The sequence below is a fragment of the Bombina bombina genome, chromosome 2 (genome assembly GCF_027579735.1).
Source record: "Bombina bombina isolate aBomBom1 chromosome 2, aBomBom1.pri, whole genome shotgun sequence".
NCBI lineage: Eukaryota > Metazoa > Chordata > Amphibia > Anura > Bombinatoridae > Bombina > Bombina bombina.
In genome coordinates, this window is record NC_069500.1 from 470,167,705 (window position 1) to 470,194,210 (window position 26,506).

General features: G+C 40.5%; 1 protein-coding gene and 1 long non-coding RNA gene across 8 annotated transcripts in view; both read left to right on the top strand.

Annotated features, from left to right (window-relative positions):
• GIT2 (GIT ArfGAP 2) overlaps positions 1-15,356 on the top strand; it is a 460,714-nt gene extending 445,358 nt beyond the window's left edge. For 6 of the 7 annotated variants that reach the window (XM_053702096.1, XM_053702097.1, XM_053702103.1 and 3 more), the window contains 2 exons: positions 5,401-5,464; positions 14,358-15,356. In XM_053702096.1, coding sequence (XP_053558071.1) covers positions 5,401-5,464; positions 14,358-14,570 — 277 coding nt within the window. In that variant the 3' untranslated portion in view covers positions 14,571-15,356. The remainder of the gene's footprint in view (positions 1-5,400; positions 5,465-14,357) is intronic. The other variant, XM_053702100.1, reaches the window with a different exon arrangement.
• A 2,096-nt stretch (positions 15,357-17,452) lies between these two features.
• LOC128649063 (uncharacterized) lies at positions 17,453-23,739 on the top strand. The gene is made up of 2 exons (XR_008400647.1): positions 17,453-20,351; positions 20,446-23,739. It is a non-coding gene; the product is annotated as an uncharacterized LOC128649063 (long non-coding RNA).
• Positions 23,740-26,506: the final 2,767 nt, after the last annotated feature.

The following is a 26,506-nucleotide window of genomic DNA, read 5'->3' on the forward strand; positions in this document are numbered from 1 at the left end:
TGTATATGCTGGTAGCACTGGCACTCACTGCTTATGTGATGGTGTAAGGCACTGGCACTCACTGCTCATGTGGAGGTCTAAGACGCTTGCTTACTGGTGTATATGCTGGTAGCACTGGCACTCTGCTAATGTGAGGGTGAAAGGCACTAGCTTACTGGTGTATATGCTGGTAGCACTGGCACTCACTGCTCATGTGAGGGTGTAAGGCACTTGCTTACTGGTGTATATGCTGGTAGCACTGGCACTCACTGCTCATGTGAAGATGTAAGGCACTGGCACTCACTGCTCATGTGGAGGTGTAAGGCACTTGCTTACTGGTGTATATGCTGGTAGCACTGGCACTCACTGCTCATGTGGTGATGTAAGGCACTGGCACTCACTGCTCATGTGGAGGTGTAAGGCACTTGCTTACTGGTGTATATGCTGGTGGCACTGGCACTCACTGCTCATGTGGAGGTCTAAGACACTTGCTTACTGGTGGATATGCTGGTGGCACTGGCACTCACTGCTCATGTGGGGTGTAAGGCACTTGCTTACTGGTGTATATGCTGGTAGCACTGGCAGTTACTGCTCATGTGGAGGTGTAAGGCACTTGCTTACTGGTGTATTTGCTGGTAGCACTGGCACTCACTGCTCATGTGGAGGTGTAAGGCACTTGCTTACTGGTGTATATGCTGGTAGCACTGGCACTCACTGCTTATGTGATGGTGTAAGGCACTGGCACTCACTGCTCATGTGGAGGTCTAAGACGCTTGCTTACTGGTGTATATGCTGGTAGCACTGGCACTCTGCTCATGTGGAGGTGTAAGGCACTTGCTTACTGGTGTATATGCTGGTATCACTGGCACTCACTGCTCATGTGAGGGTGTAAGGCACTTGCTTACTGGTGTATATGCTGGTAGCACTGGCACTCACTGCTCATGTGATGATGTAAGGCACTGGCACTCACTGCTCATGTGGAGGAAAGGCACTTGCTTACTGGTGTATATGCTGGTAGCACTGGCACTCACTGCTCATGTGGTGATGTAAGGCACTGGCACTCACTGCTCATGTGGAGGTGTAAGGCACTTGCTTACTGGCGTATATGCTGGTGGCACTGGCACTCACTGCTCATGTGGAGGTCTAAGACACTTGCTTACTGGTGGATATGCTGGTAGCACTGGCACTCACTGCTCATGTGGGGTGTAAGGCACTTGCTTACTGGTGTATATGCTGGTAGCACTGGCACTCACTGCTCATGTGGAGGTGTAAGGCACTTGCTTACTGGTGTATTTGCTGGTAGCACTGGCACTCACTGCTCATGTGGAGGTGTAAGGTACTTGCTTACTGGTGTATATGCTGGTAGCACTGGCACTCACTGCTCATGTGAGGGTGTAAGGCACTTGCTTACTAGTGTATATGCTGGTGGCACTGGCACTCACTGCTCATGTGATGGTGTAAGGCACTGACACTCACTGCTCATGTGGAGGTGTAAGGCACTTGCTTACTGGTGTATTTGCTGGTAGCACTGGCACTCACTGCTCATGTGGAGGTGTAAGGCACTTGCTTACTGGTGTATATGCTGGTAGCACTGGCACTCACTGCTCATGTGTGAGGGTGTAAGGCACTTGCTTACTAGTGTATATGCTGGTGGCACTGGCACTCACTGCTCATGTGATGGTGTAAGGCACTGGCACTCACTGCTCATGTGGAAGTCTAAGACGCTTGCTTACTGGTGTTTATGCTGGTAGCACTGGCACTCTGCTCATGTGGAGGTGTAAGGCACTTGCTTTCTGGTGTATATGCTGGTAGCACTGGCACTCACTGCTCATGTGGAGGTGTAAGGCACTTGCTTACTGGTAGCACTGGCACTCACTGCTCATGTGAGGGTGTAAGGCACTTGCTTACTAGTGTATATGCTGGTGGCACTGGCACTCACTGCTCATGTGATGTTGTAAGGCACTGGCACTCACTGCTCATGTGGAAGTCTAAGACGCTTGCTTACTGGTGTATATGCTGGTAGCACTGGCACTCTGCTCATGTGGAGGTGTAATGCACTTGCTCACTGGTGTATATGCTGGTAGTACTGGCACTCACTGTTCATTTGGAGGTGTAAGGCACTTGCTTACTGGTGTATATGCTGGTAGCACTGGCACTCACTGCTCATGTGGAGGTGTAAGGCACTTGCTTACTGGTGTATATGCTAGTAGCACTGGCACTCACTGCTCATGTGGAGGTGTAATGCACTTGCTCACTGGTGTATATGCTGGTGGCACTGGCATTTGCTGCTCATGTGGAGGTCTAAGACACTTGCTTACTGGTGTATATGCTGGTAGCACTGGCACTCACTGCTCATGTGATGGTGTAAGGCACTGGCACTCACTGCTTATGTGGAAGTCTAAGATACTTTCTTACTGGTGTATATGCCGGTAGTACTGGCACTCACTGTTCATTTGGAGGTGTAAGGCACTTGCTTACTGGTGTATATGCTGGTAGCACTGGCACTCACTGCTCATGTGGAGGTGTAAGGCACTTGCTTACTGGTGTATATGCTAGTAGCACTGGCACTCACTGCTCATGTGGAGGTGTAATGCACTTGCTCACTGGTGTATATGCTGGTGGCACTGGCATTTGCTGCTCATGTGGAGGTCTAAGACACTTGCTTACTGGTGTATATGCTGGTAGCACTGGCACTCACTGTTCATGTGGAGGTGTAAGGCACTTGCTTACTGGTGTATTTGCTGGTAGCACTGGCACTCACTGCTCATGTGGAGGTGTAAGGCTCTTGCTTACTGGTGTATATGCTGGTAGGACTGGCACTCACTGCTCATGTGAGGGTGTAAGGCACTGGCACTCACTGCTTATGTGGAGGTGTAATGCACTTGCTCACTGGTGTATATGCTGGTGGCACTGGCACTCACTGCTCATGTGGAGGTCTAAGACACTTGCTTACTGGTGTATATGCTGGTAGGACTGGCACTCACTGCTCATGTGAGGGTGTAAGGCACTGGCACTCACTGCTTATGTGGAGGTGTAATGCACTTGCTTACTGGTGTATATGCTGGTAGCACTGGCACTCACTGCTCATGTGGAGGTGTAAGGCACTTGCTTACTGGTGTATATGCTAGTAGCACTGGCACTCACTGCTCATGTGGAGGTGTAATGCACTTGCTCACTGGTGTATATGCTGGTGGCACTGGCATTTGCTGCTCATGTGGAGGTCTAAGACACTTGCTTACTGGTGTATATGCTGGTAGCACTGGCACTCACTGTTCATGTGGAGGTGTAAGGCACTTGCTTACTGGTGTATTTGCTGGTAGCACTGGCACTCACTGCTCATGTGGAGGTGTAAGGCTCTTGCTTACTGGTGTATATGCTGGTAGGACTGGCACTCACTGCTCATGTGAGGGTGTAAGGCACTGGCACTCACTGCTTATGTGGAGGTGTAATGCACTTGCTCACTGGTGTATATGCTGGTGGCACTGGCACTCACTGCTCATGTGGAGGTCTAAGACACTTGCTTACTGGTGTATATGCTGGTAGGACTGGCACTCACTGCTCATGTGAGGGTGTAAGGCACTGGCACTCACTGCTTATGTGGAGGTGTAATGCACTTGCTCACTGGTGTATATGCTGGTAGCACTGGCACTCACTGCTCTTGTGAGGGTGAAAGGCACTTGCTCACTGGTGTATATGCTGGTAGGACTGGCACTCACTGCTCATGTGAGGGTGTAAGGCACTGGCACTCACTGCTTATGTGGAGGTGTAAGGTACTTGCTAACTGGTGTATATGCTTGTAGCACTGGCACTCACTGCTCATGTGGAGGTGTAAGGCACTTGCTTACTGGTGTATATGCTGGTGGCACTCACTACCCATGTGGAGGTGTAAGGCATTTGCTTACTCATGTATATGCTGGGGGCATGCAATGAATATTTGATTATAACTTAATTTGTGCAGTAAATAACATTAAGTTGAATAAGACAACCAACAAAAAATGAATGCTAGAGGCTTATAGCCCCTGAAGACGGTCAATTTCTAGGGTTGAAGTGGAAAACCACCTTGACTTCTAGAAAGGCCTACAGCACATTTTCTCTGGCAGTCAAGGGGCAATATATATTGAGTATATTGCTTAGCATTTCACAAACTTGTGTTTGTAAAGAGACATAATGGTCAAAATAGAAATTTCCTTGAGTTTATTTTAATTTTGAATTTAAGCATTTTGCTTCATATTTAAATAAGCATATAAAAAGCTACCAGTTTTTCAACAGCATCTGCACATGTGCTTTCCTGGTACGGTGTACCAGCATTTAAACACAATGACCGCAAAGATAGTCAGCGGTGGTTTCTGTGGTGCAAATGAAATCATTGCTTCCACTAAACAACCATAAATCAGAACAAAATCTGTGATCTTTTTTCCCCAGAATCCACTGAGGCGAGGGCCTTTGTGTACACATATGCACACAAGATTCTAATACCTCACCTGTTTGCTTCCGAAACCACTTTACTTATGTTAGGCCTCATGATCATATGATATTTTTCTGATTAATGCTTAGTGTAGGGTACCTCAATCCTGTACTGGTTATAATGAACACAAAAAAAAACTTGTCCACGTTAAGTACATTTATATCAAATAATTAGATATAATTCAAAAAAGTGAGGCATTAGAACTTTTCATATCCTTACCCAAAATGCTGTGCTTCAGATGAAACAATGCTGAAGATTTTGGTGGGAAATGTGTAGCTTTTATGTCATGAGAGAGACTATATTTAAAAACAGAGTTCAGAAGCAAAAAGAGTTCATTGTGATTTTAATTTCCCCATCCTTATCTATACACCTTAGCTCAAATGGAATCACTGTTTCCATTCATTAAACACAGTCGCTTATTTAAAACAGAGCTGGCTGACTAAAATAACTCCAGTTATCTTCTTCGACTGTAAAGCACTTTGTTTTGCCATCAGACACACATGCATCCTATCTCACTGAGGACAGACCTACTGAATCTGCCAATAAGGTTGCTTTGTGTGCTTTTTCTATCCTTGGCAGTCACATTATGTCTACACCACCCCATGATGTTACCGCTATCTGAAATGGTCAATAAAATGTTTATAAAGAAAATGACAGTAATTTGAAAAGGACAAACATTTTGTGTAAATAAATAAATGCTATTGTATGTTTTACTAGAAGGAATATGGAAGTTACTGGAATAGAATGAAATCCAGCTCATAAAATACAGATCAAGTATATTAAATGCCAAAAAGCGTTTAAAACCTACTTTTTAATGCACGAAATACGTCACGATCCCTTTAACTTACATATGCATTGCAAATGATCTAACAATGTTTTCAGTCAGTGCACTTATAGGTTTTACAGACATCAATGCATATCTGTTGTGATCGTGACTTTGCTCTTTGTTTTTGCAGCTATATACCATGCTCAGAAAGAATACACGTTGCAGTGACAGAAATGGCAGCACTCTTTCCAAAGGTAAAAAGTGTTTTCTGTTCTTTTAAAAATAATTTTTCTAATGAAAATGTAATACAATAGTGTATATTGTAACCAATGATGATTTTATACAGGGGAAGGTAGGATGTGAATAAAAGTTTCCTTGCTGCAAAATATATTATTTATTTGTTACATTAAATTGTATGCATTATTTCTCAGTAGTGAAATTTAAAGGGACAGTCAAGTTAAAATTAACCCATTAATGACCACAGCACTTTTCCATTTTCTGTCCGTTTGGGACCAAGGCTATTTTTACATTTTTGCGGTGTTTGTAATTTTCCTCTTACTCATTTACTGTACCCACATATATTATATACAGTTTTTCTCGCCATTAAATGGACTTTCTAAAGATACCATTATTTTCATCATATCTTATAATTTACTATAAAAAAAATATAAAATATGAGGAAAAAAATGTAAAAAACACACTTTTTCTAACTTTGACCCCCCAAAATCTGTTACACATCTACAACCACCAAAAAAAACATATGCTAAATAGTTTCTAAATTTTGTCCCGAGTTTAGAAATACCCAATGTTTACATGTTCTTTGCTTTTTTTGCAAGTTATAGGGCCATACATAGAAGTAGCACTTTGCTATTTCCAAACAACTTTTTTTCAAAATTAGCGCTAGTTACATTGGAACACTAATATCTTTCAGGAATCCCTGAATATCCATTGACATGTATATATATATTTTTTAGAAGACATCCCAAAGTATTGATCTAGGCCCATTTTGGTATATTTCATGCCACCATTTCACCGCCAAATGCGATCAAATAAAAAAAATTGTTCACTTTTTCACAAAGTTTTTCACAAACTTTAGGTTTCTCACTGAAATTATTTACAAACAACTTATGCAATTATAGCATAAATGGTTGTAAATGCTTCTCTGGGATCCCCTTTGTTCATAAATAGCAGACATATATGGCTTTGGCTTTGCTTTTTGGTAGTTAGAAGGCTGATAAATGCCCCTGCGCACCACACGTGTATTATGCCCAGCAGTGAAGGGGTTAATTAGGGAGCATGTAGGGAACTTCTAGGGTTAATTTTAGCTTTAGTGTAGTGTAGTAGACAACCCCAAGTATTGATCTAGGCCCATTTTGGTATATTTCATGCCACCATTTCACTGCCAAATGCGATCAAATTAAGAAAACGCTAAATTTTTCACAATTTTAGGTTTCTCACTGAAAGTATTTACAAACAGCTTGTGGAATTATGGCACAAATGGTTGTAAATGCTTCTCTGGGATCCCCTTTGTAAATAAATAGCAGACATATATGACGTTGGCGTTGCTTTTTGGTAATTAGAAGGCCGCTAAATGCTGCTGCGCATCACACGTGTATTATGGCTAGCAGTGAAGGGGTTAATTAGGTAGTTTGTAGGGAGCTTGCAGGGTTAATTTTAGCTTTAGTGTAGATACCAGCCTCCCACCTGACACATCCCACCCCCTGATCCCTCCCAAACAGCTCCCTTCCCTCCCCCACCCCACAATTGTCCCCGCCATCTTAAGTACTGGCAGAAAGTCTGCCAGTACTAAAATAAAAGGTTTTTTTTTTTATTAAATAAATAAAATGTTTTAGCATATTTACATATGCTACTGTGTAGGATCCCCCTTAGCCCCCAACCTCCCTGATCCCCCAAAACAGCTGTCTAACCCTCCCACTCTGCCTTATTGGGGGCCATCTTGGGTACTGGCAGCTGTCTGCCAGTACCCAGTTTGCAAAAAAAAATTTTGTGGTTTTTCTGTAGTGTAGCTTCCCCACCCCCTGACTGATGTATTTTTTTTACACTTATATCCCCCACTTTTTCACACTTTTAATATATATTTTTCTGTAGTGTAGTGGTTCCCACCCACACTCGACCTCCCATGCACGCGCCCGCCCCCGCCCTCCCGTGCACGCGCGCACGTCTGTGCGAGCCCCCGGCCATTCCCGCCCCCCTCCAGATCACCAGGGCCATTGATGGCCGCCACCCGCCTCTCACACCGGTTCCCACCCACCAACGAATATAGCCATCAATGTCCGGTGCAGAGAGTGCCACAGAGTGTCTCTCTCTGCATCGGATGGCTAAAAATGGTTATTGCAGGATGTCTCGATATCGAGGCATCACTGCAATAACCGGAAAGCAGCTGGAAGCGAGCAGGATCGCTTCCAGCTGCTTTCCAGACCGAGGACGTGCGGGGTACGTCCTTGGTCGTTAACTGACTTTTTTTTGAGGACGTACCCTGCACGTCCTTGGTCGTTAAGGGGTTAAAGGCATAAGAAGCCCAAAATATTTATTTTGTGATTGAGACAGAGCAAATCATTTTCAAAAAGTTTCCAATTTACTACTTTTATAAAATTTGCTTCGTTCCCATAATATTCTGTGTTGAATAGATACCTAGGGAGGTATCTCGCACACTATATGGCAGGAAATAGTGCTGCCATCTAGTGCTCTTGCAAATGGATAACATTGTTGCAGAACTGCTGCCATATAGTGCTCCAGAAATGGGCCAGCTCCTAAGCTTTAAATCCCTGCTTTTCAGCAAAAGATACCAAGAGAACAAAGAAAAAACATATAATAGAATTTAATTAGAAAGTTGTTAAAAACATAATTTATGTAAGAATTTACCTGATAAATTCATTTCTTTCATATTGGCAAGAGTTCATGAGCTAGTGACGTATGGGATATACATTCCTACCAGGAGGGGCAAAGTTTCCCAAACCTCAAAATGCCTATAAATACACCCCCCACCACACCCACAATTCAGTTTAACGAACAGCCAAGAAGTGGGGTGATAAGAAAGGAGCGAAAGCATCAACAAGGAATTGAAATAATTGTGCTTTATACAAAAAAATCATAACCACCATAAAGAGGGTGGGACTCATGGACTCTTGCCAATATGAAAGAAATGAATTGATCAGGTAAATTCTTACATAAATTATGTTTTCTTTCATGTAATTGGCAAGAGTCCATGAGCTAGTGACGTATGGGATAGCAAATACCCAAGATGTGGAACGCAAGAGTCACTAGAGAGGGAGGGATAAAAATAAAGACAGCCAATTCCGCTGAAAAATGAATCCACAACCCAAAACAAAAGTTTTAATGTTTAGAATAAAAAAAACAAATTATAAGCAGAAGAATCAAACTGAAACAGCTGCCTGAAGTACTTTTCTACCAAAAACTGCTTCTGAAGAAGAGAAAACATCAAAATGGTAGAATTTAGTAAAAGTATGCAAAGAAGACCAAGTTGCTGCTTTGCATATCTGATCAACAGAAGCTTCATTAAAAGCCCAGGAAGTAGAAACTGACCTAGCAGAATGAGCCGTAATCCTCTGAGGCGGGGATTTACCTGACTCTAAATAAGCATGATGAATCAAAAGCTTTAACCAAGATGCCAAAGAAATGGCAGAAGCCTTCTGACCTTTCCTAGAACCAGAAAAGATAACAAATAGACTAGAAGTCTTCCTGAAATCTTTAGTAGCTTCAACATAATATTTCAAAGCTCTTACCACATCCAAAGAATGTAAAGATCTCTCCAGAGATTTTTTAGGTTTAGGACACAACAAATGGACAACAATTTCTCTACTAATGTTGTTAGAATTCACAACTTTAGGTAAAAATTTAAATGAAGTCCGCAAAACCTCCTTATCCTGATGAAAAATCAGAAAAGGAGACTCACAAGAAAGAGCAGATAATTCAGAAACTTGAATGCATACGCTCAAACGGAGGAGCCTGTAAAGCCCTCAAAACCAAATTAAGACTCCAAGGAGGAGAGATTGACTTAATGACAGGCTTGATACGAACCAAAGCCTGTACAAAACAATGAATATCAGGAAGATTAGCAACTTTTCTGTGGAACAGAACAGAAAGAGCAGAGATTTGTCCCTTCAAGAAACTTGCAGACAAACCCTTATCCAAACCATCCTGAAGAAACTGTAAAATTCTAGGAATTCTAAAAGAATGCCAAGAGAATTTATGAGAAGAACACCATGTAATGTAAGTCTTCCAAACTCGGTAATAAATATTTCTAGACACAGATTTGCGAGCCTGAAACATAGTATTAATCACTGAGTCAGAGAAACCTCTAAGACTAAGCACTAAGTGTTCAATCTCCATACCTTCAAATTTAATGATTTGAGATCCTGATGGAAAAATGGGCCTTGAGAAGAAGGTCTGGCCTTAACGGAAGTGGCCAAGGTTGGCAACTGGACATCCGAACAAGATCCGCAAACCAAAACCTGTGTGGCCATGCTGGAGCCACCAGCAGTACAAATGAATGCTCCATTATGATTTTGGAAATCACTCTTGGAAGAAGAACTAGAGGCGGAAAGATATAAGCAGGTTGATAACTCCAAGGAAGTGTCAACGCATCCACTGCTTCCGCCTGAGGATCCCTGGACCTGGACAGATACCTGGGAAGTTTCCTGTTTAGATGAGAAGCCATCAGATCTATTTCTGGAAGCCCCCACATCTGAACAATCTGAAAAAACACATCTGGGTGAAGAGACCACTCTCCCGGATGTAAAGTCTGGCAGCTGAGATAATCCGCTTCCCAATTGTCTACACCTGGGATATGGACCGCAGTGATTACACAGGAGCTGGATTCCGCCCATGCAAGTATCCGAGATACTTCTTTCATAGCTTGAGGACTGTGAGTCCCACCTTGATGATTGACATACGCCACAGTTGTGACATTGTCTGTCTGAAAACAAATAAACGGTTCTCTCTTTAGAAGAGGCCAAAACTGAAGCGCTCTGAGAATCGCACGGAGTTCCAAAATATTGATTGGTAATCTCGCCTCTTGAGATTTCCAAACCTCCTGCGCTGTCAGAGATCCCCAGACAGCTCCCCAACCTGAAAGACTTGCATCTGTTGTGATCACAGTCCAGGTTGGACGAACAAAAGAGGCCCCTTGAACTAAACAATGGTGATCTAGCCACCAAGTCAGAGATAGTCGAACATTGGGATTTAAGGATATTAATTGTGATATCTTTGTATAATCCCTGCACCATTGGCTCAGCATACAAAGCTGAAGAGGTCTCATGTGAAAACGAGCAAAGAGGATCGCGTCCGATGCTGCAGTCATGAGACCTAAAACCTCCATGCACATAGCTACTTAAGGGAATGATTGAAACTGAAGGTTCCGACAAGCTGAAACCAATTTCAGACGTCTTTTGTCTGTTAGAGACAAAGTCATGGATACTGAATCTATTTGGAATCCTAAAAAGGTTACCCTTGTCTGAGGAATCAAGGAACTTTTTCGTAAATTGATCCTCCAACCATGTCTTTGATTCGTGTGAGATTCTGCAGAATGTAAAGACTGAGCAAGTACCAAGATATCGTCCAAATAAGGAAACACCGCAATACTCCGCTCTCTGATTACAGAGAGAAGGGCACCGAGATCCTTTGAAAAGATCCTTGGAGCTGTTGCAAGGCCAAAAGGAAGAGCAACAAATTGGTAATGCTTGTCTAGAAAAGAGAATCTCAGGAACTGATAATGATCTGGATGAATCGGAATATGAAGATATGCATCCTGTAAGTCTTTTGTGGACATATAATGCCCTTGCTGAACAAAAGGCAGAATAGTCCTTATAGTCACCATCTTGAATGTTGGTATTCTTACATAACAATTCATAATTTTTAGATCCAGAACTGGTCTGAAAGAATTCTCCTTCTTTGGAACAATGAACAGATTTGAATTAAACCCCAGACCCCGTTCCTGAAAGGGAACTGGCACAATTACCCCAGATAACTCCAGGTCTGAAACACACTTCAGGAAAGCCTGAGCCTTTACTGGGTTCACTGGAATGCGTGAGAGAAAGAAACTTCTCACAGGTGGTCTTACTTTGAAACCTATTCTGTACCCTTGAGAAACAATGTTCTGAATCCAATGATTTTGGATTGAATTGTTCCAAACATCCTTGTAAAATCTTAGTCTGCCCCCTTCATGCGGACTTGGGGGCTGATTTTGATTTTTTAAATGGCTTGGAATTATTCCAGACTGGAGAAGGCTTCCAATTGGAAACCGTTCCTTTATGGGAAGGGTCAGGTTTCTGTTCCTTATTCTGATGAAAGGAACGAAAACGGTTAGCAGCCCTAAATTTACCCTTAGATTTTTTATCCTGAGGCAAAAAAGCTCCCTTCCACTCAGTGACAGTTGAAATAATAGAATCCAACTGAGAACCAAATAATTTATTACCTTGGAAAGAAAGAGATAGCAACGTTGATTTAGAAGTCATATCAGCATTCCAAGATTTAAGCCATAAAGCTCTTCTAGCTAAAATAGCTAAAGACATATATCTGACATCAATTCTAATGATATCAAAAATGGCATCACAAATGAAATTATTAGCATGTTGAATTAGCTTAACAATGCTATACACATTATGATCTGGTACTTGTTGCGCTAAAGTTTCCAACCAAAATGTTGAAGCAGCAGCAACATCAGCCAAAGAAATAGCAGTCCTAAGAAGATGACCTGAACATAAATAAGCCTTCCTTGGATAAGATTCAAGCTTCCTATCTAAAGGATCTTTAAAAGAAGTACTATCTGCCGTAGGAATAGTAGTACGCTTTGCAAGAGTAGAGATGGCCCCATCAACTTTGGGGATCTTTTCCCAAAACTCCAATCTATCAGTCGGCAAAGGATACAGTTTCTTAAACCTTGAAGAAGGAGTAAATGAAGTACCCAGTCTATTCCATTCCCTAGAAATTACATCTGAAATAGCATCAGGAACTAGAAAAACCTCTGGAATAACTACATGAGGTTTAAAAACCGAATTTAAACGTTTACTGGTTTTAATATCAACAGGACTAGTCTCCTCCATATCTATTGCAATCAACACCTCCTTTAATAAGGAACGAATGTACTCCATTTTAAATAAGTATGAAGATTTGTCAGTGTCAATATCTGAGGCAGAATCTTCTGAACCAGATAGATCCTCATCAGAGATAAATAAATCAGAATGCTGTCGGTCAGTTAAAAATTCATCGAATTTATGAGAAGTTTTAAAAGACCTTTTACGTTTATTAGAAGGTGGTATAACAGACAGAGCCTTCTGAATAGAATTAGAAACAAATTATCTCACATTAACAGGAATATCCTGAACATTAGATGTTGAAGGAACAACAACAGGTAGTGGATTACTACTAATGGAAATATTGTCTGCTTTTGAAAGTTTATCATGACAACTAACACAAACTACAGCCGGAGGAACAGTTACCACAAGTTTACAACAAATGCACTTAGCTTTGGTAGAACCGACATCAGGCTGCAGGATTCCAGTAGTAGATTCTGAAACAGGGTCAGTTTGAGACACCTTGCAATATGTAATAGAAAAAACAACATACAAAGCAAAATTATCAATTTCCTTATGACAATTTCAGGAATGGGAAAAAATGCAGACAGAATAAGCCTCTGGAAACCAGAAGCAAAATGAAATAAGGACTTAAATAATGTCAAAAATCTGGCGCCAAATATGTCGCCCACAACTGACAAAATTATTTTTTGGCGCCAAGAACATCTGCAACAAACACGAGCGTCATAGATGACGCAACTATGTGAAAACTCTCTGCGCCAACTAAGACGCCGGAAATGACGAAATTACGTCAACAAACGTAATTCTCGCGCCAAAAATTACGCAATTAAATTATAGCATTTTGCGCTCCTGCTAGCCTAACAGCCCGCAATTTAGAAAAGAGAGTCAATTTGAAAAATTTTCAGGTAAGAAAAATATATATATATATTTTTTTTTATGCATTTCACAAAATGAAACTGACAGTCTGTAAGAAGGAAATATACTGATTAACCTGAATCATGGCAAATGTAAGTTCAAAACATATATTTAGAACTTTACATATAAAGTGCCAAACCATAGCTGAGAGTGTCATAAATAAAAGGAAATATACTTACCAAAAGACACTCATCTACATAAAGCAGATAGCCAAACCAGTACTGAAACGAGAATCAGTAGAGGTAATGGTATATAAGAGTATATCGTCGATCTGAAAAGGGAGGTAAGAGATGAATCTCTACGACCGATAACAGAGAACCTATGAAATAGATCCCCGTTAGGATGACCATTGCATTCAATAGGTAATACTCCCTTCACATCCCTCTGTCATTCACTGCACTCTGAGAGGAACCGGGCTTCAGCATGCTGAGAAGCGCATATCAATGTAGAAATCTAGCACAAACTTACTTCACCACCTCCATAGGAGGCAAAGTTTGTAAAACTGAATTGTGGGTGTGGTGGGGGGTGTATTTATAGGCATTTTGAGGTTTGGGAAACTTTGCCCCTCCTGGTAGGAATGTATATCCCATACGTCACTAGCTCATGGACTCTTGCCAATTACATGAAAGAAATCGCAGTCTATCTGAATCATGAAAGAAATTTTTTGGGTTTCATGTCCCTTTAAAACTTCATGATTTAGATAAAGTCATTTTAAACAACTTTCCAGTTTACTTCTATTTTCAAATTTGCTTTGTTCTCTTGGTATCCCTTGTAGAAGCTCAGTAGCAGCGATGCACTACTGGGAGTTAGCTGAACTAATCTGGTGAGCAAATGACAAGAGGCATATGTCTGCAGCACCAATTACCAGCTAGGTCCCAGCAGTGCATTGCCGCTCCTGAGCCTACCTAGGCATGCTCATCATCAAAGGATACTAAGAAAATTAAGCAAAATTGACCATTTAAGTAAATTAAAAAGTTGTTAATTGCTTGCTCAGTTTGAATGATGAAAGTGTTTAATTTTGACTTTACTGCCCCTTTAAACTCTTTCTAAATACCTTTTCTCATTATTCCCTTGATAGGAAAGTATTTTTACAATGTATTTTATGTGTGTTATGTCTACTGGTTAACTAAAGAGCTGCATTGTCTCTTTGCTTTGCTAGAAACCCAAATCAGACATGGTAAGGACATCTCTACGGCTTCTTACATCCAGTGCTTATCGGCTGCAATCAGAGTGTAAAAAAACTCTCCTAGTAGAATCCAGTCCTACCACCGACATCCAGCTAGTGACGCAACAAGTTATCCAGTGTGCTTACGATATTGCTAAGGCTGCCAAGCAACTGGTCACCATAACAACCAAAGAAAATACCAACTGACTGATGAGCAGGCGTCCTTTTGTTTGTCCTAGGATTAGAAGCAAATCACTTTGTTCCTTTTTTATACATAATGTAAAGTGACAGGATCATCTTAAAATAATATATAATCAGTATTATGTTTGTGCATGTTTTATTTTAGGTGCTCTGGACTTTTAATTTAACCCCACTGCCTTATCTTGTAAACCTGGTCTTTAAGCCAGTGTATACAAATGTGTATGCTTGTTATAAGCAGGTATTGTGCCAATGGTCTGTGCTTCTCTCGTGTTCTTGACAACCGTTAAATAAACTTTCTGGATTTTTTTTTTTTTTAAATCATGACACAGTTTTAAAACCTAAGGAAACAAGTCCTTAATTTGGGTGTGTGATTGTATTGTGCATTTAATATAACAGTCTCATTCTTACTGAACTCACTGGATTTTTCCCGGACGTTTTCTGCAGTAGATTTGAACACAGTATTATCATTCTCAGCATCTGTGTATTTACATACCAAAACCTAAATGTGTGTATTATTTATGTGCTTAATTTGTTGCTTTTCAGTATTATTTACCTCTCTGGATATTTTTTTAAGTTAGAACATGAAGTTTGTGGTTACTGGTGTGCTGTTTGGTAAGGCAGTGCTGTAAGAAGTGGAAGAAAAAGATTATGTCAATATATACCTTGTATTTTTAATTTGCACTGGGATATTAAGGTATGGAAAAAACAAATGTAAAAGCTATTTGAATGTAATGTTCCCACTTTTTATACTGTATTTAGTATTTCAATAATCACGGACAACATTTATTGAAAGTTCCTTTCCTGTTGTATTTACCACCCGGTTCTTGTTGTTTTTCGTTTTCATCATTATTTAACATATACGCTCAGAGAGCAATTCTATCTACTTGAGGAAGACTTTAATACTTAAAGGGACACTGAACGCAATATTTCTTTCGTGATTCAGATTGAGCATGCAATTTTAAGCAACTTTCTAATTTACTCCTATTAATTTTTCTTTGTTCTCTTGCTATCTTTATTTGAAAAAGAAGGCATCTAAGCTAAGGAGCCAAACAATGTTTTGTTAAAGGGACACTGTAACCAAAAATTTTCTTTCGTGATTCAGATTGAGCATGAAATTTTAAGAAACTTTCTAATTTACTCCTATTTTAAATTTTTCTTCGTTCTCTTGCTATCATTATTTGAAACAGAAGGCATCTAAGCTTTTTTTTGGTTTCAGTACTCTGGACAGCACTTTTTTATTGGTGGATGAATTTATCCACCAATCAGCAAGGACAACCCAGGTTGTTCACCAAAAATGGGCCGGCATCTAAACGTACATTCTTGCATTTCAAATAAAGATACCAAGAGAATGAAGAAAATTTGATAATAGGAGTAAATTAAAAAGTTTCTTAAAATTTCATGCTCAATCTGAATCACAAAAGAAAAATTTTGGTTACAGTGTCCCTTTAAGGACATGGACAGCACTTGTTTATTGGTGGGTGAATTTATCCCCCAATCAGCAAGAACAACCCAGGTCGTTCACCAAAAATGGGCCGGCATCTAAACTTACATACCAAGAGAATGAAGAAAATTTAATAATAGGAGTAAATTAGAAAGTTGCTTAAAATTGCATGCTCTATCTGAATCACGAAAGAACAAATTTGGGTTCAGTGTCCCTTTAAACAGCAATAACACAGCATGGGTGTTATATTAAATATCCCCTCTCTTTTCCCAGGCAGAGTAAAGATCAGTGTTTACCAATTCCAGTCCTAAGGGCACACTAACAGGCCAGATGCTCAGGATTATGTTGTATGAGAGCGAGTTAATAACTATTGTTACTGCAAAGATGATTATTTCATCTGTCCTCAAGTTCAGATATCCTGATAATCTGGTCTGTTACTGTGCCCTAGGACTAGAATTGAAAACCACTGGTTTAGATGTCAGTCATTTGTGTATACAGAAGTAAGAGCTGCACTTTACTTCCATGTGTAGTAAAGCCAGCAGACTTCCCTGTGATATCACCAGCACTCGCTCACTACATGCACTGGATGTATTGCTTATACACTGCTCTTACTGCTATATTCTGAGACACCGGGAATCACATGGTTTTAAAAAACAAAGTTTTTTTTTGTGTTTTTTTTAGATTTCCGAAAATGTTTTACACTATAATGTCCCTTTAAGGCATGCTTAAATATTGTTATCTCATTATTTTATGTACCAGTACAGGTAACAAAATAGATTACATAGTCCCCTAAAAATTCTAATGCAGCATTCTCTTTCATTATACAATCTATCATGTGAAGTTGAGTAAGTGATCCCCAGTGCTTTTACTGTTTTTTCTTAACCCCTTCTTAAAGTAACAGTACACGTAGGTTGTTTTTTTTGTTTTGTTTTTTCATCATAGCAGGCAGGCATGGTTATATACAGAGTTCTTTTTATTGGGTACACCACCCGGCTAAAATAATTAGCTAGTATTAGAGAGATATGAAACCCAAATTATTATTTTTGTAACTATTCAGAAAGAGAATGCGATTTTAAAAAACTTTCTAATTGACTTTTATAATCAAAAAAAAAAATTTCTCTTGAGATCTTTTGTTGAAAAGCAGGGACGTAATGCTTAGAAGCCGGTGTTCTAAAAGAAGTTGTATACCGCATAGGAATGCGCGACCTACTTCACTTCCAGGTGACGTGAATCAGCTGCTGGAGGTTTTTGGCACTCGCTGCGCATGCGCAAGAGGCCCAACCTCCTCCAAACAGCTGTTTAAGGCGACATTTGAGAACGGGTCGAGGAATTCTATGGGCCATGCCACGCATGCGCACAAGGCCCTACTCTTCACTCATCTCATCAGACAAGGCACTAGCGGCACACTGGACCCTATTGTTTGTTATCTGATCGGTCCGTAGTCCGTTTGATTTGCCCACTTCCATTCAATTTCCAAATTGTTCCATCGCTCGCTGCCGACTTGCCGGGGGGGTGTGTGCTTATGAGGGTTACAGGGGGTGCTGATGGGGCTTATGTAGGTTACCCCCTCTGTAACCTACATAATCCCCATCAGCACCCACTGTAACCCCCATAAGCACCCCCTGTGTAACTTATGTAAGCCCCATCAGCACCCCCTGTAACCGCCATAAGGCAAGTCGGCAGCATACGATGGAACAATTTGGAAATTGAATGGAGGTGGGCAAATCAAACGGACTACGGACCAATCAGATAATAAATAGTAAAAAAGCGTTACTGCATTATCTGATTGGTCCGTGTGTCCATGAAGTCAGTGGCTGTACAACCAATAGGGTCCAGTGTGCCGCTAGTGCCTTGTCTGATGAGATGAGTGAAGAGTAGGGCCATGTGCGCATGCGCGGCACGTACCATAGAATTCCTCGACCCGTTCTCAAATAAGTCGCCTCAAACAGCTGTTTAGAGGAGGTTGGGCCTCTTGCGCATGCGCAGTGAGCGCCACATCCCTCCAACAGCTGATTACACGTCACCGGAAGTGACGTGGTGCACACATTCCTATGGTATACAACTTCTTTTAGAACACCGGACCATTTCTGGAGCACAAAATGGCAGCAGTTTTGCAAGAATGTTATCTATTTGCATGAGCACTAGAGGGCAGCACTATTTCCTGCCATGTAGTTCTCCAGATGCCTACCTAGGTATCTCTTCAACACAGAATGTCATGGAAACAAAGCCAATTTGATCATAGAAGTAAATTGGAAAAAAAAAATGTAATGGTTTGCTCTTAAAAAAACAAACAAAAAAAACACTTTTATTTCATATCCCTTTAAGATAAAGTGAAGTAATACAATTTCTTCAACGTTTATTGCTCAAATTATAATTAAATACATTTGTTAAATCAGACAATTCATTTGTGCTTTAGATGGCAGAAAATGTAATAATATTAGAAATAGGGATGCACAGAAAGTTTCGGCCGAAAATTGCATTTTTGTTATTTCGGTTTTTATGCCTTTTATTTTCGGTAAAATTATTGTGTAGCATATTTCAAATTTGATGCCAGCCTAGAGCTGCTGTTTGAGTTCATTACTTGACTTACTGTTTTGCATATGATAATACTTTTCTAGGACTATACTTTATTTTGATAATTGGTAAAAAAAAAAAAAAAAAAAAAAAAGGTTAAATCTGATTCTGTTACACAGAACTAAATAAAGAATAATACTAGCGATGCACCAAAAGTTGGGCCGCCGAAAATGTGCAACTCCAATTTCGGCCCAAAGAGGACCAAAATGGCTAAAAATGTACAGCCCTCCCCTGTTCTATTGGGTTACATGCCTATCCTTAGCATAAGGTGAGCAGCACAGCACTGGCATTATACACAGAGCACACACATAAGTACCATGATATCCTGTTCTATTGGGTTACATGCCTATCCTTAGCATAAGGTGAGCAGCACAGCACTGGCATTATACACAGAGCACACACATAAGTACCATGATATCCTGTTCTATTGGGTTACATGCCTATCCTTAGCATAAGGTGAGCAGCACAGCACTGGCATTATACACAGAGCACACACATAAGTACCATGATATCCTGTTCTATTGGGTTACATGCCTATCCTTAGCATAAGGTGAGCAGCACAGCACTGGTATGGTACACAGAGCACACACATAAGTACCATGATATCCTGTTCTATTGGGTTACATGCCTATCCTTAGCATAAGGTGAGCAGCACAGCACTGGTATGGTACACAGAGCACACACATAAGTACCATGATATCCTGTTCTATTGGGTTACATGCCTATCCTTAGCATAAGGTGAGCAGCACAGCACTGGTATGGTACACAGAGCACACACATAAGTACCATGATATCCTGTTCTATTGGGTTACATGCCTATCCTTAGCATAAGGTGAGCAGCACAGCACTGGTATGGTACACAGAGCACACACATAAGTACCATGATATCCTGTTCTATTGGGTTACATGCCTATCCTTAGCATAAGGTGAGCAGCACAGCACTGGTATGGTACACAGAGCACACACATAAGTACCATGATATCCTGTTCTATTGGGTTACATGCCTATCCTTAGCATAAGGTGAGCAGCACAGCACTGGCATTATACACAGAGCACACACATAAGTACCATGATATCCTGTTCTATTGGGTTACATGCCTATCCTTAGCATAAGGTGAGCAGCACAGCACTGGTATGGTACACAGAGCACACACATAAGTACCATGATATCCTGTTCTATTGGGTTACATGCCTATCCTTAGCATAAGGTGAGCAGCACAGCACTGGTATGGTACACAGAGCACACACATAAGTACCATGATATCCTGTTCTATTGGGTTACATGCCTATCCTTAGCATAAGGTGAGCAGCACAGCACTGGCATTATACACAGAGCACACACATAAGTACCATGATATCCTGTTCTATTGGGTTACATGCCTATCCTTAGCATAAGGTGAGCAGCACAGCACTGGTATGGTACACAGAGCACACACATAAGTACCATGATATCCTGTTCTATTGGGTTACATGCCTATCCTTAGCATAAGGTGAGCAGCACAGCACTGGTATGGTACACAGAGCACACACATAAGTACCATGATATCCTGTTCTATTGGGTTACATGCCTATCCTTAGCATAAGGTGAGCAGCACAGCACTGGTATGGTACACAGAGCACACACATAAGTACCATGATATCCTGTTCTATTGGGTTACATGCCTATCCTTAGCATAAGGTGAGCAGCACAGCACTGGTATGGTACACAGAGCACACACATAAGTACCATGATATCCTGTTCTATTGGGTTACATGCCTATCCTTAGCATAAGGTGAGCAGCACAGCACTGGTATGGTACACAGAGCACACACATAAGTACCATAACATCCTGTTCTATTGGGTTACATGCCTATCCTTAGCATAAGGTGAGCAGCACAGCACTGGCATTATACACAGAGCACACACATAAGTACCATAACATCCTGTTCTATTGGGTTACATGCCTATCCTTAGCATAAGGTGAGCAGCACAGCACTGGCATTATACACAGAGCACACACATAAGTACCATAACATGATGATATTTGAAACCAGCAGTGCCCTTTTTTTTTTTTTAGAAGGAAACCAAAGTTCTGAATACAGTATTCAAAGGAGGATAAGTAACATGTTTATAAACACTTGATATTATCACACACAGTGAATATTATAAGCCTTATATTCAGTGCTCATACATCAGCCTCTTGTGCGTAGACATTCTATTCGCCTGAGGCAAATATGCGTGCACACTATATATGCATAAGCCCCAAGCTCGCACACAGTTGGTACAAATTAGCACCCACCAGACAGTGTATACAAAAAAGCACAGTAAGTTTCTATAACCACGTAAGGTCGTAGCTAAGTCCAGTGGTCCTGGTGATAGGTGACAGGCAGACTCCATTTGGGACTCCGGACATATAATCTGATGGGTCAGTGTGAGACCCAAACCAGGAACTAGGCGGAGATGCGATGAGAGACGATCAGGTGCAGCCAAGCCTATCGCACTGATAACTACACCCAAAAACAAAACACATGTCCACCTCGTATTGTTGTCTGGCTATAACCACGCTCTCCCTTGTAGAGCTCCACCAGTTTCAATGCAGATTACGCCCTACGGTACAAGTGACCACGCCCATTTGTTGGAGCTTTCACGCCTACAAGCTCTCTCAGCTACACACACACACACACTGTAGTTGAAAAAGAAAAAAAAACATTTTGTTTCGGCCAGGGGCATCCTGAATTTTCGGTATCGGTTTCGGTCCAGAATTTTCATTTCGGTGCATCCCTAATTAGAAAGTATTACACTGCCCCTACCATGCTACTTTATAAAGCCACTCGTCTAGCAACATTTTCTGTGGAGTACTGGGGCATAAAATAACAATGTCACCTTATATATGCTCTGCTATGTGCAATTAAATATATAGCAGCAGATTGGTAGAACCACTGTCAGACAGAAGGGAGGTTCTTCATGTAGGATACTTTGTAGGTCTATAAGGAAGACTGCTCTTTATATTACAACGTAGCACACACTTATAATTCATTTATTAGTTATTCTTTAAGGTGCTTTTAGTCTCGACTGCATAATCCAGTTACATTTTGAAAATTGAATTGGACTTTTATGAAGTGTTTTCCCCCCACTGTTTTTTGCACTATTTAATAATGCTCATAAGTCATTATCTCTAACTATATGATTTTCCCTATTTATAACAGTCATAACCAACTTAAAGGGATACTAAACTCAAATTTGTTCTGTCATGATTCAGATAGAACATGCAATTTTAAGCAACTTTCTAATTTACTCCTATTAATTTGCAGTTCAGGCTTTAGAAACTCAAACTGTACCATGGAAGACAACTAAATTTAGACATATTTAGTAGTATTGCCCTATATTAAAGCTTTTTTTTATAGTCTAATTTCTATGTAAATGTGTTTGTGTGTCCTCTTAAAAAAGGTGACACCTTCCTGTAGTCTTTACACTCATCCCCCCTTCAGTGGGTTTCAGTTTGGGTTCTACCACTTTTGGAGTAAGTAGTTTTTTTTCAGTAGTTTTGCTGCAGCCTTCAAAGTACCTTCACATTGGGTGGTTTGGTGGCAACCAAGCAGTTCTGCTATATAACAGATGAACGGGAGAGAAACAGATTTGTGTATCCAGTAATATCAGCGTTCTGCCCACATAAAACTTTTTATGCTATGTTTGTGCCTGGTTTGTTTCTGAGATAAATGTTGAGGGACAATGTTGGTTGTTCCACTAGTTGTAGAGTTTTGTGCTACCAGCAGATTTGGTGGAATGTGTTCTTTGTCCCTGTTCATAGAACAGAACTATATTAAAAGGGTAATGCATTATATACATTTAAAATCAAGAGAGGTTTAATATCCCTTAATATAAAAATTGTGCCTTGCCCACAGTAACAAGTCAAAAAGCAAAGTCTGTAACATTTTGTTTTTAAATGTTTGATTTTCAGCATTTGCAGGTTACAGGGTGCTTTTTTGCCTTTCTCTAGGAGCATGGGACAAAGCTCAATTTTACAAATCAGTGACAGGTGTTTAATGTCCGTTTATTACATAAATATAAATGTTCCAGCAGTACTATCAAATACCATTTGTGCGGATCATACTATTACAGTATAATTGGCAGTGTTTTTCTCTCTTCAGTACACTTGTTTTAATATAATTATATTTTGTACTTGCATCTTTAAACCTCTAGTGCCAAACAAGAACAATCTTATACTACCTTTAACCTCTAAGTTGCCAGAGAGGGCTGTAACACATTGCTACACAATGCTCTGCAAACCTTGCTGGTAGCCAAGGGATTAAAGGGACAGGGTACTGAGACATTGGTTTCCCCTTAATGTGTTTCCAAATACTTTTTATACCAGTTGCAGATTATAAAATGTGTAAGAAATTGTTTCTTTAGGGTTATATGGATACAAAAAAAGTTTTTGCTCTTTAAAACTAAAACCCATTAAAATGTACTGAACTTCAAGATACATCAGACCTCTCCTTATCTTATAGAAATTATTAATTGTATCTTCTCTCTGTATACCTAAGCTCAATAAATAGAAAGAACAATTGAAAATAAATATTGTAGTACATGTCACTCCCACCCCCACACTGGTAATGTAATTTCTTCTGCTGGCTCTTTTTACAAAGTTTTTCCATAAACCAATAGTTAATTATTACAATATTGAGTATAATTAGTGGATTCAACAGGCTAAATCAGCTATTCCAACTGACAAAATAAAGGTAAAGGAACTTTGTGCACAATTTAATACACTCTAGCAAGTAAATTGATCATTTGGAACACACTGAAAGGGGAGAAAATGTACACTGTCCCTTTAAGCGTTACTTTGTTTTGTCCTGTCTAAGCTTGGCCCTCTGAACTTTTAAAACTAAATAACTGGGTTGTTTTTTTATTGGGATTTCTCTATTTTATTTTTATTTAACTTAAAAATGATCAAAAAGCCCAGAACTAATTTTCATTTAAAGTGAGAAATCTTTTAAACCACTCTTTATAAACATGTAACTTTTTATTGTATAGGAATATAAAATGCAATTTAAAGCCCATATTTATGTTACTTTTAAATCATGCTATTTGTAAACTTTATGTATACCTTATCTGTGAATTTTATTTACTTTTTATCCCAACTTCAAGTTGTGCAATAAACTGGCTTTTTAAAAGACAAACTGCTGTCAAGATGTCTCTTCTTGTAGTGGGGGAGAACAAAGGGCTCCAGTAGACAACGTTACACCATTAATAGCTTAATGATTGTGCTTTCTTTCAAAAAACAAACAAAATATAGTCATTTCTTTCTAATGACACAGTGAGTCCACGGATCATCTAATTACTATTGGGAATATCACTCCTGTCCAGCAGGAGGCGGCAAAGAGCACCACAGCAAAGCTGTTAAATATCACATCCCTTCCCTCCAACCCCAGTCATTCTCTTTGCCTACGTTAAGAGCAAGGAGGTGGTAAAGTTTAGGTGTTTGAAAGAAGATTCTTCAAGCAAGATTTTGTTATTTTTCAGCAGTGCAAGCTTGTTCTGCTTTGTCCTGGGATGCAGCCGTAGTCCATGTCGGTCTCTTCAGTAGAGCATTGGTGGCTTTTAAGCAATGGGAACTTGTGGGGTACAATCCTCACTGCGCCTCCCATGTATTTAATGCTGCCCTAACTTTGAAATCCTGAGTAAAATTACTCATTCTTTGTTTTTCTTCCACAGGTCCATGTGAGGGAACATGCCTCTCAAACCTAGTGAGCTGCCTTGCTGCCTGGCAGATTTCTGAAGGTGCTGAATTAATTTTTTCTGGGAATACAGGAAAACTTTGGCACTTTAATTTTATACATGGCACACAATAGACATTCTCCTTTGAAATTAGGGGATTATGTTATGGATGGCAGTAATGGCAGGCACTGGGGACGAGGAGATTGTGGCTCAATCTATGGGGTGTGTTTCACTTACTCCCGGCGGCGTTATTTTAGAGACATTAACTCAATTGTGAGTAAAGATGGACCAAGAGGCCATGCAAAATGTCTCTTGTTCTTTATGTTTTGATGCTAATGTGGAACCACCTATCCCTTTCTGTTCCTCATGTATTAAGAGAACTTTAAATTACAGGGATAGACTTTTTTCTGAGCCAACATTGTCTAAAGCGGATACTGTCCAGGAGTCTTCTGACATTGTTAAAGATATGCCGCAGCTTTCTCCTCAAGTGTCCCAAATGCTATCGTCCACACATGCAGTGCTCTGCGCTTTCTCTCAAACTCCGCCTGGAGTTACTTTGCAAGACATCGCTTCCCTCATGTCTTCTGCGGTATCTGATGCGTTGTCTGCTTTTCCCATGCTGCAGGGAAAGCGCAAGAGGAAATGTAAAGAATCAGTAAGGTTTCTGACACAGTCGTGGCTATTCCGAATGTTCCCTCCCAGAAATCTGAGGAAGAGGATACTTCGGTAGCATCTGTGGGTGAAATCTCAGACAGTGTAATTCCTTCTTCTGATGCTGAAGTTTTATCCTTCAGGTTTAAGCTGGAACACCTCCGTTTGTTACTTAAAGGGACACTGAAACCAAATTTTTTCTTTAGTTACTCAGAGCATGTAATTTTGAGCAACTTTCTAACTTACTCCTATTATCAATTTTTCTTCATTCTCTTGCTTTCTTTATTTGAAAAAGAAGGCATCTAAGCTTTTTTGGTTCAGACCTCTGGACAGCACTTTTTTATTGGTGGATGAATTTATCCACCAATCAGCAAAAACAACCCAGGTTGTTCACCAAAAATGGTCCGGCATCTAAACTTACATTCTTGCATTTCAAATAAAGATACTTAGAGAATGAAGAAACTTTGATAATAGGAGTAAATTAGAAAGTTGCTTAAAATGTCATGCTCTATCTGAATCACGAAAGAAAAAAATTTGAGTTCAGTGTCCCTTTAAGGAGGTTTTGGCTACCTTGGACGAATGACACTTAGGTCGTAGTCAATCCTAAGAAGTTTAGCAAGCTAAACAAGTATTTTGATGTACCTTCCATGGTGGAGGTTTTCCCTGTACCAGATCGGGCTACAAAGATTATTGCTAAGGAATGGGAGAGACCGGGTATTCCTTTTTCTCCATCCCCTATTTTTAAAAAGATGTTTCCTATTGCTGACTCTATAGAGGAGTCTTGGCAGTCGGTCCCCAAGGTGGAAGGGGCAATTTCCACTTTAGCTAAGAGGACCACTATTCCCATAGATGATAGTTCCTTTAAGGATCCTGTGGATAAGAAGTTGGAGGGATTGCTCAAAATGATGTATGTTCACCAGGATTTGCAATGGCAACCTGCGGTTTGTATTGCTACCATCACTAGTGCGGCAGCATACTGGTTTGATGCGTTGTCTGATTCTATTCAGACAGACACTCCCCTTGACAAGATCCAGGATAGGATCAAGGCCCTCAAGTTGGCCAATTATTTTATTACGGATGCTTCCCTACAGGTTATTAAGCTAGGAGCAAACATTTCTGGGTTTGCCGTATTGGCTCGCAGAGCCTTATGGTTGAAATCCTGGTTTGCGGATGTGTCGCCTAAGTCTAAGCTTTTGGCGATTCCCTACAAGGGTAAGACCTTGTTTGGGCCGGGTCTGGCTGAGATTATTTTCGACATTACGGGAGGAAAGGGTCATTTCCTCCCTTAGGATAAGAGGAATAAGCAGATGGGACACCAGAGTAATTTTTGTTCCTTTCGAAACTTCAAGGGTAAGCCTTCCTCTCCCTCTACAAAGCAAGAACAGTCCAAGCCTTCTTTGAGGTCCAACCAGTTGTGGAACAAGGGAAAACAATCTAAGAAGCCCGCTAATGACTCAAAGTCAGCACGAAGGGTCTGCCCCCGATCCGGGACCGGATCTTGTGGGGGGCAGACTTTCCTTCTTCGCTCAGGCTTGGGATGTTCAGGATCCCTAGGCGGTGGACATCGTGTCCCAGGGA